At 34.8% G+C, this 12488-nt stretch overlaps 1 protein-coding gene across 2 annotated transcripts in view; it reads right to left on the bottom strand.

Moving 5' to 3' along the window:
• Nucleotides 1-3847: 3847 nt before the first annotated feature.
• LOC100373230 (protein FAM117B-like) overlaps nt 3848-12488 on the bottom strand; it is a 45087-nt gene continuing 36446 nt past the window's right edge. The window contains exons 3-7 of one of the 2 annotated variants that reach the window (XM_002738413.4): nt 11162-11257; nt 8375-8635; nt 8000-8246; nt 6366-6492; nt 3848-6252 (exon numbers count right to left, since the gene is read on the bottom strand). In XM_002738413.4, the coding sequence (XP_002738459.1) occupies nt 6081-6252; nt 6366-6492; nt 8000-8246; nt 8375-8635; nt 11162-11257 (903 nt within the window). In that variant the 3' untranslated portion in view covers nt 3848-6080. The remainder of the gene's footprint in view (nt 6253-6365; nt 6493-7999; nt 8247-8374; nt 8636-11161; nt 11258-12488) is intronic. The other variant, XM_085501348.1, reaches the window with a different exon arrangement.

Raw genomic sequence — 12488 nt, 5'->3', positions numbered from 1 at the left:
TAGACGGCAGGTGCGCATACCATAGTGTTTCATTTAAAGCGCGGTGGTCGTCGCGCAGCGCGTGTTCGAATTTCATGTAAATAAACAATGCATTTCACATGCGTTGTATACGTCGCTATGAGTCCCATATCGAACAGGACGCGGCGCGACGACTACCGTCCTCAACAGAGCAAAGAGATTGGCGAGGATGAACGGATACAAAACTCCACAAGCAAACCAGTCACCATGAATACTCTAGTACAATACTAGGGGCGCCCTAACCAATAGTGAAAATGGAATGAATATGACCTGGGGACTTTGACAAACCATAGAGATTTATGGGAAAGTTATTAAATATTAAAAAACATTCTTTGCATTTTTGATGAACGACTGATCCCATTAGTGTTAGCGTCTGTACTCGCATCCTACCACATTTCATAGAGCAGACAAGGTCGGCGATAGTTATTGCGCCCTCGCCGACGGATTCACTCTGACGCAAACTCGGGTCGACCATGTCTGGTTAAGGCATGGACGTACCAGAGTACGTCTCTCGTACGTCCATGGTTAAGGTTAGTGGTGTCAAAAGTCAACAGCGCAAAGATTTGCGCATTACTCGTGCAAGCAAAGGAAATTTCAAAAATTACCAATTACAATCAACCGTTCCTACGGTATATAATGCATGCACGGTTAGTCCCATTGTGTTACAGCATACTACATGTACCAGTTCTAATAATTTACTGAAATTGTTTTATTTATGTAAACAGACTTTCTATGCAGGAAGCAAGTTATATTGCTCGTACGCACGAGAGCGGCAACATACCACAATCAACATTTCATTCATTCATTCATTCATCCTTTGAAAGCCAAGTCTACTTTATTTGTCATCTTTTATCAAAAATTGTGATCAATGGGGCAATCATTTCCATTTGGTCCAAAAATTACAGAAAACTACAATTGCATTTTAAAGGTGCATGTGCATTTACACAGACTAAACTGCAGATTTCAAGGTGAACGACAAACAGCTACACATTTACCTAAGGCATAAATTAAAATTTCATTTTTGCCATTTACAGACTAATTAAAATGCACACATCAGATATGCATTTTCTGTATTATGACTATAAACCTGTTGTCGTTTTTGTTTAAATTTCAGTTCAAACTGAGACGAGGTTTCTATTGGCAATGGAATGACATTGGAACATTCTCATTATTGCCCACATGACCTGTCATTGCGTACACGAGTAAATGATTGGCTGGCTGCAACAGTCTTTATAATTTTTAAATATTTATAAAAAAAAACAAAAACGAGAGAATGAGTTAGTTGTGCCAGTAACAGACTTCTATACCCAATTTACTCCACAATCAACCATTCAAAAAGCATGTAAATTGAGAACCACCTACAGCACAAATTCCCTGGCCTTTCAACATCCTGAAAAATAAATGTATATTTAATCTCAAAGTCATTTTATGAAATCAATTATGCATTGGAACTGTATACTAGTAGTGGGATTAAGCAGCCTGGAGGCTACAACGTTTTGCATGTAAAAATGCACGAATTATAAATGATACTCTGGGCAGTTTTTCCAAGCAGAGTAGAATTATAGTTTGTCAGATCAACATTTACTAATAAAATATCTAGCTTTCTGTCAGGAGTTAATAAGTTTACAAATATAGTACATGTAGTCAATCTTAATGGCTATGCAAATTCAGATTGCTTACTAGGCTTTAAATTTGTCATGTACATGTCAGGGCAAGTTTAATAAATAGCTAAAAGATGAACAATTCACATCAATAATTAGTTTAGCTAGATAACATTGAAGTGATACTAATAGATGTTATAGAACATGGCACACAACAAACCTAGTTTGAACGACAATTGAGCAGACCACAATTTTCAATATGGTCAAACAATCCCAACTCCTTAGTTTTAAAAATTTATATAAAGACAGTCTACAAGTTAGTCACCAATTAAGATTTAGCGACTGCAATTACGAATTTAATTTATCGCTGCTTGAAATATGAATAAAATGGGAGGGGGGGCATCCAGTCTTGTGCAATATGAATGATGTGCAACACCTTATTACGATTTCTATGACCTCTGCAACAAACAAACCTTTAATCTATATATACATACATACATACATACATGCATACATACATGCATACATACATACATGCATACAAACACGTCCCAATTTTCTACAACCTTCAGAAACTATTACATCAGGCTTATATCATTGCTATAAACTAGAACCAGTGGAAACTTTTGCCTCAAATCTGGATATCAACTGTCTGCAAGACCTTTGAGAGGTACATTGTCAGCACCATTTAACAGTATCTTGGGTTGGAAATGACGCATTATTGAAGTTGCTGGGGAGCCAAGGAATTAAAAATTTTGATTTTGAATGTCATTTTAAGGGGTTGACGATTATAACTGGGGGGGGGGGGTTGCTAAGTGTTTTTACTTCATTAATGTCTGTATATGCATTATTCACTGGTTTTAATTTCGCTGATAAGTAAAATTAAATCTATATGAACATGTAAAATAATAAAACAAGTGGTTTTATTGACAAATTCATGAAATTAAAACTGAATATGCTCAAATCAAAATAGTGAAATTAAAGGTCAGCTTTTACAGTATTATAACCTACCGGGGTAGTTCGTGTTTTGAGATTGCAGAAGTCTAAAAAAAAATATCAGTACAATACTATCATTAGTTAATATTTGGCACACTCTGAAGCTAAAAAAATGCATCGTTCATCCAACTATTACATTGGAAGATTCAGTTCAATTAACTTCATCATTGTAAAATTGGCCATTTTGTTTGACGTCCATTCCCATATACTAAGCACAATTTGGCTGCAGGTTTTACAGGTGCTTCCGATCCATCGACACAATGCCCCCCCCCCCCATCTCTTTGCGGCACCTAGTAGATATCACAAGCAGGTTGCGATAAAATGCAACTACATTTTTGTATTTAGTAGCTTGAAAATACTCCAATCACAGGCCTCCTTTTTCACACAGCGAGCCAATCTATTGTACACCAATCAGTACCTTTACTCAAAAAAATACAACTGGTCATATGCTTTCATTATGTTTAAATCATAGCTCCCAAATAAAGGTCTTATCAACGTACATTTTCCCCCCACAGTATGTCCGAAGTGAAGGTCCTATGGAATGTCCGAATCAGATTTCGTATTATCCCTGAGTTAAATGCACCGCCTTGGTAGATTATGCACAGGTTATGAAAAAATATAGAGCTCCCAATTCCTTTATTATCGTCAGACATGATGTAATTCTATTTGCGCATACGTAACCCACGTAGCAACAGGCGAGAGTTGGACAACAATATAAAAAGTCAAAGGCATATTTGAAACGTTTTTTTTTTAAAAGATAACAGAGTTTGGGTGTGTACAAACAAGGACAGCTAGAAGAACTATTTAAGACAGCTAGTTGAAAAATTTACTGAAATAGAAATGGTACACGCGCATTTCCCAGAGTAATTATGACATGTTTTTTCAACTTCCATAATAATCTCAAAAAAATATGAAAATATTACGCTATAGCCAAAGATAATTTGCATGCTAGTTATTCTTGCTAAGACAGAATAGTTTGCAACTTTTCAGAGGCTGGTACGAGTTAGTTGAAAGATGGGAGCTTTATTTCAAGGGAATTTTTATGTTGCGAATTGGAAACATTGGTGTTCGATGTACTGCGACTCTGCATGTTTGGAACGTTCAAAATCTGTCGCAATATGCACAAGTGCACAAACAATGAATGTGCAAACATCACTTTGGGAACCAGGAATTCAGATATCCGCTCTCAGACTTGGTCATCTGCATTTTCAATAAATGAAGAGACATAGAAATGAAAATAATAACAGTTTTATTACTAATAATAAAGACAAGTTATTTTCTTTGTTTTCCTGTTACAATAAGAGGACAAACTCTAATGTCTTTGTCCCTTCAGATCAGATCAACAGATCTAGGAGGAGACTGTAATAACCATGTAAAAATTGAAGAACCAGAAAAATATCTAAGATGTCAAAGATTTCAAACAATAGATCAAATAATTGTATATTAAATATCAACACCTTGAAAGAAGAGCAGTTATTTTGAACTTTATTGATCAATCAAGCAGATTTTGATTGAAAGCAAAAATAGACATGACAGATTTGAAGTGTAATAACCAAACCTGGCGTTATGTACTGAATGAAAGTCAACAAATAGTTTTGTTTCATGCAAGCAAATCAGAACACAATTTCAGTTTTCTGTAACATTGCAACTTTTGAAATCTGAATAAAACTAAAGTGGCGAAATAAGTGAGCACGTAAAATTACAAAGACTTTGGTAAATATGATATCTAACAATGGTGATGCGATTTCATAAATATGTCTATATTTTAACATCAGAATTTGAGTAATATTATATATAGGGGGCTGGGGAACATTTCATAATATTCAACATGGAAATCGTAAAACATCAGCACACGCTTCATTTCCTTCGCATATGTTATAACATGGCTTATGGCGTAACACATTGAAAAACTTGACATGCAAGGATGAAACCGTATATATATATATTCCAAAATACCATGTGGTTATACAAAACAGTTTTTTCAGTGTTTTTTGTTTTTTTTTAAATAATTTTTTCATTTGAAACAAACTACAACTGTAAATGTGAAACCATTAGGATAACGTGGTTATAGTTTAAGACAAATCAACTATACCGTAAGTTTTATGTACTCAAAACTAATTTAGTAAATAACTACCTGGAACTGCTCAGCAGGATTCAATGTGTTTTTGTTTTAACATTATCTGGATTCCTTATTGCTATGTGCAAAGTGCTCATCTTTATCAATATAGCTACCAAAAACAAAAGTAGCCGAGTCAAGTCTGATTGCAAAAACTGTCTTTGTCATCAGCTGGTTCTTTCAATATTCAAAATGTGATTGCATTGGCATCATTCAATAAGTACATCATATAGGTAACTTTTATAAGACACTCGTAAACTGGCCAACATTGGTCAATTGCAGAATGTCTAAAAAATGTCACAGCACCGTCAATATCACAAGTGCTTTGGATCAATTGATCTGAAAAGTAGTTTGGTACCATTCAAAATGGTATCTTTGAATACACATTTCACATTCGTTTTACAAGGTACACTCTACCATGTCACTTGCTGGAATTCAAATTATTTCATCGTCTTTGAGAAAGGTTGCTGACCATTCAAATCACTCAGATATAATTTAACTCGCTTCCTTATTATTTTTTTTTTAATTTGGAAATTTGCTATGCTGACTTTCCAGCTTTTAAAATAAAACTATTCTTCAATACAAAATATTATAAAGGACTTTCCAAGAGATCTCTCCTCTACTCTAGACTTTTTCCTCTGGTATAGTAGTAAAGTAAAATAAAAATTGGATCTGTACAAATGATACACTGGGTATGGAACTCTAAAACTGAAGTGTAACAAAGCATAGAATTAGGAAAGTCTTCTGTCTGCGTCTGTCCATCCATGTGTGCGTGTGTGTCAGCGTGTCAGTCCGTCTCGTCAATCTCACAAATAGAAAAGTATTTTTTATGAAAGACATGTACATTATATTACACACAGAATGAATACTATGCCAAAAAAGTTGATAAAATCTGTTTTCTTTATCTAGTTCAGATGGCAAAACCTAGAGTGTATCTCGTACACTTGAATCTTGCAAATAGAATTTATAAGTATTTATCATTGCCTATGCTACTGACAGTGACAAGCATATTGCCATGAACACAATCAAAGTAGCGAACAAATAAAAAATTATTTCGAAAAATCTGATTTCAAAAATTTTAAACTGGGACTGATGCACAACAATTAATAGTTCCAATAAATATACCGAATATTTTTTGATCATTCAATGATGTTAGAATGCAACTACAAACAGAAGTTGTTGATTTTAACTTCCGGATTGTGCAAGATATATTGGCAAGAGGGATGTGGGTAATGATTTCTAAACAACAAGATAAACGAGTGTATATTATATGCCCCTAGGATCATTTGACTGGCATAGTATTCTATAAGCTAGCTAGTTAGTAAACTAACTTTTCTGTTGATTGTCTTCTACTGGCCTTCAATTCCAGTTGAATTAGTAGTTTGTTGTGCAGGTGACTTCACCGCCAGATCTGGGTAGTTGGGTAAAATTGGACAGAATGCAGACCCCAAACTGGGTCGTAGGATAAATGTAACTCTCTTATCTGGACAAAAGACACTATCAGCTGCTCCAATACATGGACTGAAAATAAAAATAATGACAACTTAGGAAAGTGAATACAAATGATGCATCAGTGCAAATAAACACACAATGTCCTTGTTACACCTCACAACACTTATCCATTGTATACTTACTTCGACTCGTCTACAATTTTGACTTTCTCACAACCATCTGGAGGCTCCCTCGTTAACCTATACGACTTGTTGTGGTTAGGCGATGATGCATACTTTGGCATATGTTGAAGTTCTGGTGAAGCATCACCTGAAACACCAAATTGGGAAGGAAAATAACACTCAGAAAACATTGATACCTCTAGATGGTATTGTATACATACATTTACAAAGCTACGGACAACATGCAACAGCAACAAGCAACAATAGTACACTACTTTAATCGGGTACCACAATAAATGCCAACATAAATATTCAACATGCATTATGTCAAGCAGTAAATTATTTACGAGAAATAAAAAGAATCATGCAGAACATCGAAAACATCAAAGCAACAAGCAATTAACAGCAACAGCAGACACTTTATTTGATAACAAAACATGGTAACCAAATAATGGACAATGTTTTGGAGAGCAACGTGCAATGAACAGTGGATTGCTTTATGTTTGATCAATACAATTTCATCTCCACAAGTAATTTTCTGTTGAAAGTTCAAAAATTACCATTAATGTTAATATTGCTATGTTGTAACTACAACAAAACCTTTAATAAAAAAAAAAATTGAAGACTAATTTGTGTGCCAAAAACTGTTTTTGGAATGAAAAGTAAAGAGCTTAGTTATTTTTTTGTGATGTATCGGTTCAAAATGATCCTGAAGGAGTTGTCACATAATAACATGCTCCATCATCCAATTATAAAAGGTGTAGTTCTAGTTTTGAATAATGTTTGACTAATGATGTAACTAATGGTATTTAATAGTTTTAAATTATCCTCAGAGGTTTATGTATTAACTCTGTAACAAGGATCCATTACCACAATATTTTAATGTGCACATAATCTTTTCACATTGTATCAGAAATTGCTACATGTAGCACTTTGATGAATCTGTAAAGATCAACTTTAAAGTAAGTGAAGATGTTAAATAAGAAAACTCTTTACAGTGAACACAGAACATTTAAAACAAAAAGAAACCACCAACAAGAAGGAAAAGAACATAGAAAATACTGTAACTGGCAGCAAAAACATAATCCACGAAAAGACTGGTTATAACATTTCAAGAAGAGACAAGACAAACGTGTGAAATGCGACAACCAGTCCTTTCCAGATTAGGTTCAAAAAGGTGATTCTTCAAGTGAATTTTAATAATGCCTGGTGATAATGAAAAATAAAATAAAAACAGAGGTGTGTCAGTCAGTCAATTATAGGAAAGTGGTAGGATATTATCAACTACCCGCTACAATTTAGGGTTTCCAGTCTATACTCGCTCTGTTAACCTAGAAAACCCTCACTTCATTATGTTGTTTTTTTTATGATGGTGTAACAAATGTGCAAGTCAACAACTCCTTGATTGGTCATTACTCAGCAATCACACTGGATGAGGAAGGTTCAACTTGGAATGGCTAATAATTCATCATTCTGGTTACTCGATAACCAAAGCAACGAAATTTGGCAAACCAATCCAAAGACATAAATGTACCAAAATTTCCATGACGGTTTAAAATAACTGATTGGCTGGCTCGCTGATTGGTTGCACCATCATCTGATTTTATTTTTTAAAAGTGAGAATTTTAAGGCTAAGGAGAAAGTATAAAACTGACCTTGTTTTTCACTCTTGTCATTGCCAGATGAGCTGGATCTGCTGCCAGGTTGTGATCCATCCAAACTAATGGGGAACTGAGGAGATATGGACTGGCATCGACTACCTGATTTACTACTGTCGCTATTATTGTCATCTTCTAAACCATCTGTACCAGCCGGAGTTTGCGTGTCTACACTACGTGTACTGCTTGTCCTGTTCATTCCTGGTAACGGCGCCCTGTGACCATCAGGGGCAGGTTCCTGAGTCTAATATACGACAATAGCAACCAGAGTTAACATGTAATAAATTAACAACATGTAACAAATGCAGCATTTTCACCTACACAATTGAAAAGCATCAGATGACAAAGGCTGCATTTATTGAAAATACATACCCTATCAAAATCTTCAATATTCCCTGAGACTGCAGTTAGTACCAATTTTTCAATCTCTTGATTAAGCCCTTCTACACTTCCCCTTGCCCTTGGAACTTTTGGAATGCTAGGAGATGGAATTGGCATGGCCTGTGATCCAGTGGATGCCGACTGCTGTTGCTGCTGTTGAACTGCTGCATGGTTACCATGCACTGGTGACTGCCTATTGTTATTGGCTGTATTCCGAGTACTACCTTGTTTTCGTATATTATTTTTTAGTTTCTGAAATTAAAACAAATTAGGGAAATTCGATATCACTGTTGACAGGAAACTGAGCATGATCCTGGTTATGCACCAAACTTTTAATCCAACAGGATTTGCCTTTGTAGTCCAAAGGATATACAACAGAAAAAATTCAGTTGTGAATGTGGTACCTGTGTCCGTACAGCAGAGATATCTATAAATCAATGTATATAAAGGTTAAACCATATCTTTAGGCGAGTGCAATTGTGAGCTACTAGAGTTTGTTTTTTATTTTAATTTATTACTTTATTTCTGGCAGCTTTGAATGTACGAGATGCAAAAACAATTGTTACGATAAAAGTCTTGTCTGCTCCCCCACTGTGAGTATAATTTTACATGCATACTAGTACAAATTCAATCATAAACACAATTATAATGAAAAATATCCAGGTGTTGGTAATTGTTTCTGTCATACAATTAACTAAATTTATTAATAAAAAAAACATGTTTAAATTGATTTTGTTGACTATTTCAACAATTATGAAAGGCTATTTATGAAAGAGGATGAACAAAAATGGTAGATTTGATGATGCAATCAGATCATGTGAAACCACAAGTCACTGAAAATGACACAGTCCCCGTTAAATTTTTGAAAGTTCTCTTTGAGCTCGTCATATTAAAGCGGAGGGGTTGTCACGAGCGTGTCCTTGAAACTTGAGTTCCAAGTAGTGTATACAACAGATTGTTTATTTACATCAAAACACGTGTTCCGTGTAGTAGTAATATGGCCAAAAAATAAAAACAGCTGATATTCGGCCATCTTTGATCTGATTATGAAACACTGATATGTATAATGTATGTGCCAAATACGGATGAAAATGGTACATAAAATGTGGAAATAAAGTAGTAAGGCCAAAAAGTCAGATGGCTGTCAATCGGCCATCCTTGACCTGATTTTGAAACAAATTGTCATGGACATGCATCCTAACATGTATAAAGTACATGTATGTGCCAAATTTGAATGAAAACTGACAGAGCACGTCCAAGATACCGCATAAAAAAACAAACAAGATGCTCACCAGTCGACCATCTTTGATCCAATTGCGAAATAAATCGTCATGGACATGTATCCTAACATGTATAAAGTACATGTATGTGCCAAATTTGAATGAAAACTGACAAAGCATGTCCAAAATACAACATTTTCAAAAAACAAGATGGCTGCCAGTCGGCCATTTTGAATTGAATCGCTAAACCTCTGCATGTGCATATGTCCCACATAAAGTACTAGGCACATGCAAAAAATGAACGGAATTGGTCCAAGGGATTCTGAGATACGACTCTGGATGGACGCACGGAGGGAGACCGAATTATAAGTCCCCGTTTTCGGACTTCGTCCGAACGGGGACTAATAACACATAAATGGCTTATTACTTTACTATGACATTTAAGTTTAATATTTAACATAAAGCAGCATGATACAATTACCAATCAGTTTTTTTCTTAAGTTGGCAATTTCAATTATTAATTTTTCAGATTTGTTCATAGATCAGCAAGATATAAAGAAGATTATGATGTTACCGATAAGCTTACATCAGAAGATGCATTTCCTTTTCTTTTAATGAGACTTCTGAGAAATCACAACACTTGAGATGACACTAGTTAAAATTTTCAATTCAAAGCAATGAACAATCTCTGCAATACTGTCTGCTTATGTATGGGCAGCGGGCATTTGCTGCATTAGAAACCCCCACTGTGAATATAGAGAAATTTCCGTTTTCTCTGAAATCTAGATGAAATACTTAACTAATATTCCTAGCTATTGAATTGATAGTTATTGTTGCATACACCCCACTGTAGTATATGTTTGAATCTTATTTGAAACAGGGAAATCGCCTACCTACTCCTGTTCACTTTTACAAAATGCAATGTACGACCTTCATTACTTATTCTCAACTTTACCTCGAGCTATAGCAAGCACAGAATCATTACATTTCACTGTCGTATTCCATAAAATAATAATCTGAGAAAACACTCCATGCCAGGTGGGCTCAGGCAAATGATGTTTCTCAACCCACACATAACAGAATGCCAAACCATATCCAATTTTAAGTGAATACTGAAAGCTGCCTGTAGCATCTAGCGAGAACACCATTTACCAGAATTCACTTGCTGTACATCTCCGGATATCGGATTGTAGATTTCAATTATGCAACAACGCAATAATACATCACTGTAGCTATCAATATAACAAGCATTGATGCTGAAAGGTTTTTATTCTTGAGCCGACAGCATGACCAATATTCCTCCATCTTTCTTACTTTCCAAGAGCATAATAACCGAGTTAAAGCTCATCTTTTTCTCATTACTAATGTACATGTTGTACCAATGCATACAGTGCTTTAATTGCTATACCGTATTTGCTCTATTAGAAGCGCATCTAACGCATAGAAATCAATAACAGCGATTATTATATCCTGAATTATTCATATAAGTGCATGCGCTACTAATAAAGCAAATACAGTACAGGCCAATAGAGGTAACAAAAGATTCTTAAATACATACCTCTTTTATAATTCTTTGGTCAGCGCTTCCCCAGGATGCAGATCTTTTGTGCAAACTCTTTGCTTTCTTGTCATCATTTAGTTCATCCCATTCAGTCTGCAATTAAAATCAAAGAATAAATAAATTGATTAGATTCTGACATTAGGAATATGTTAAATATGTGGTGAATGACTTTCTAGCTTTCCAAGTCGCGAGCATCCAGAATTTCATGTAAACAATGGTCATTGAAAAGGAAAACTATTCTAGCTGGTACTTTTTCAAAGTGATTTCTTAAGAGCTAAACACAAGACAGCCCATTCCTAGGAAAACAAGCAGCCTCTTGGCTGAGACAGCTCCGCTGTTAGCAATGCACACTTCAATTAAAGAACAGAAGATATTGTTGGCCACCATTCTGAGATCAAGATCCCATCATGTTAAATATATGTATCTACCGTAAATTGAATAAAATATGTACCTACACATCTCTGATCTAGTTTCAGAATGACAGAAATGCTTTTCAACTGTTTGCTGTACTAATTTTAAGTTATTGCTTTATTGTAGTTCATTGGCAACATCAAATCATACATGTGCCAATATATTATTTATCCCAGTTGCACTTTCTGGCACAATTTTCAATAAGAGCTTTGATGGATTACTTTTGGGAATACACGTCAAATCATTCTTTGTCATCCAGCAATTCATGGGAGGACTAGCACTGTACAATTATGGTCATAATTTGCTAAGTAACCATATAGGTCATAAAAATAGGTCAACAAATCTGATATCGCTGTTATGCTCGGTAAAAGTGTGGAGTGTAGAAAAACGTGCCATATTTTCTCTATTAGTAACGTGAATTACAGATGTACAGTAATTCTATAGTCAAAATAAGTGTTACTGTTTATTTTCACTCAGAATTAATTTTTACTATTTTCGCTGAAGTAATGATTCAGTGAAAATTAAATCCAGTGAATACATCTTTTTTTCAATATTTTACATTTAACTCGTCAAAAATCAGTGAAAATGATTTCTATACAAAACACCCAAAGTGTTTTCAGTGAAAATTAATTCCAGCTGAAATAAAGTATTCTACAGTATATATATGAATGACCTGGGATACAAATGGAATTTTTAGTTTTACGTTTGCTTATATTGGACACGCACTTTCTCATACAACAAATACTGTATTATTATCATTATTATTAAAGTATATGCTACAAAAAAAACTGCATAGAACACATCTTGCAAAAAAAAATGATTTAATTTTTGCCGCTCCTGGATATCACCAATTAAGCATCAAAGAATAAGTCTGCATATGGGGAAAAAAAAGGCATTACTATTTTCCTGACAT

The sequence above is a fragment of the Saccoglossus kowalevskii genome, chromosome 7, assembly GCF_978046115.1.
Source record: "Saccoglossus kowalevskii chromosome 7, keSacKowa6.1, whole genome shotgun sequence".
NCBI lineage: Eukaryota > Metazoa > Hemichordata > Enteropneusta > Harrimaniidae > Saccoglossus > Saccoglossus kowalevskii.
The sequence above is the reverse complement of the archived record's forward strand: the minus strand, read 5'-3'. Positions and strand labels throughout refer to the sequence as shown.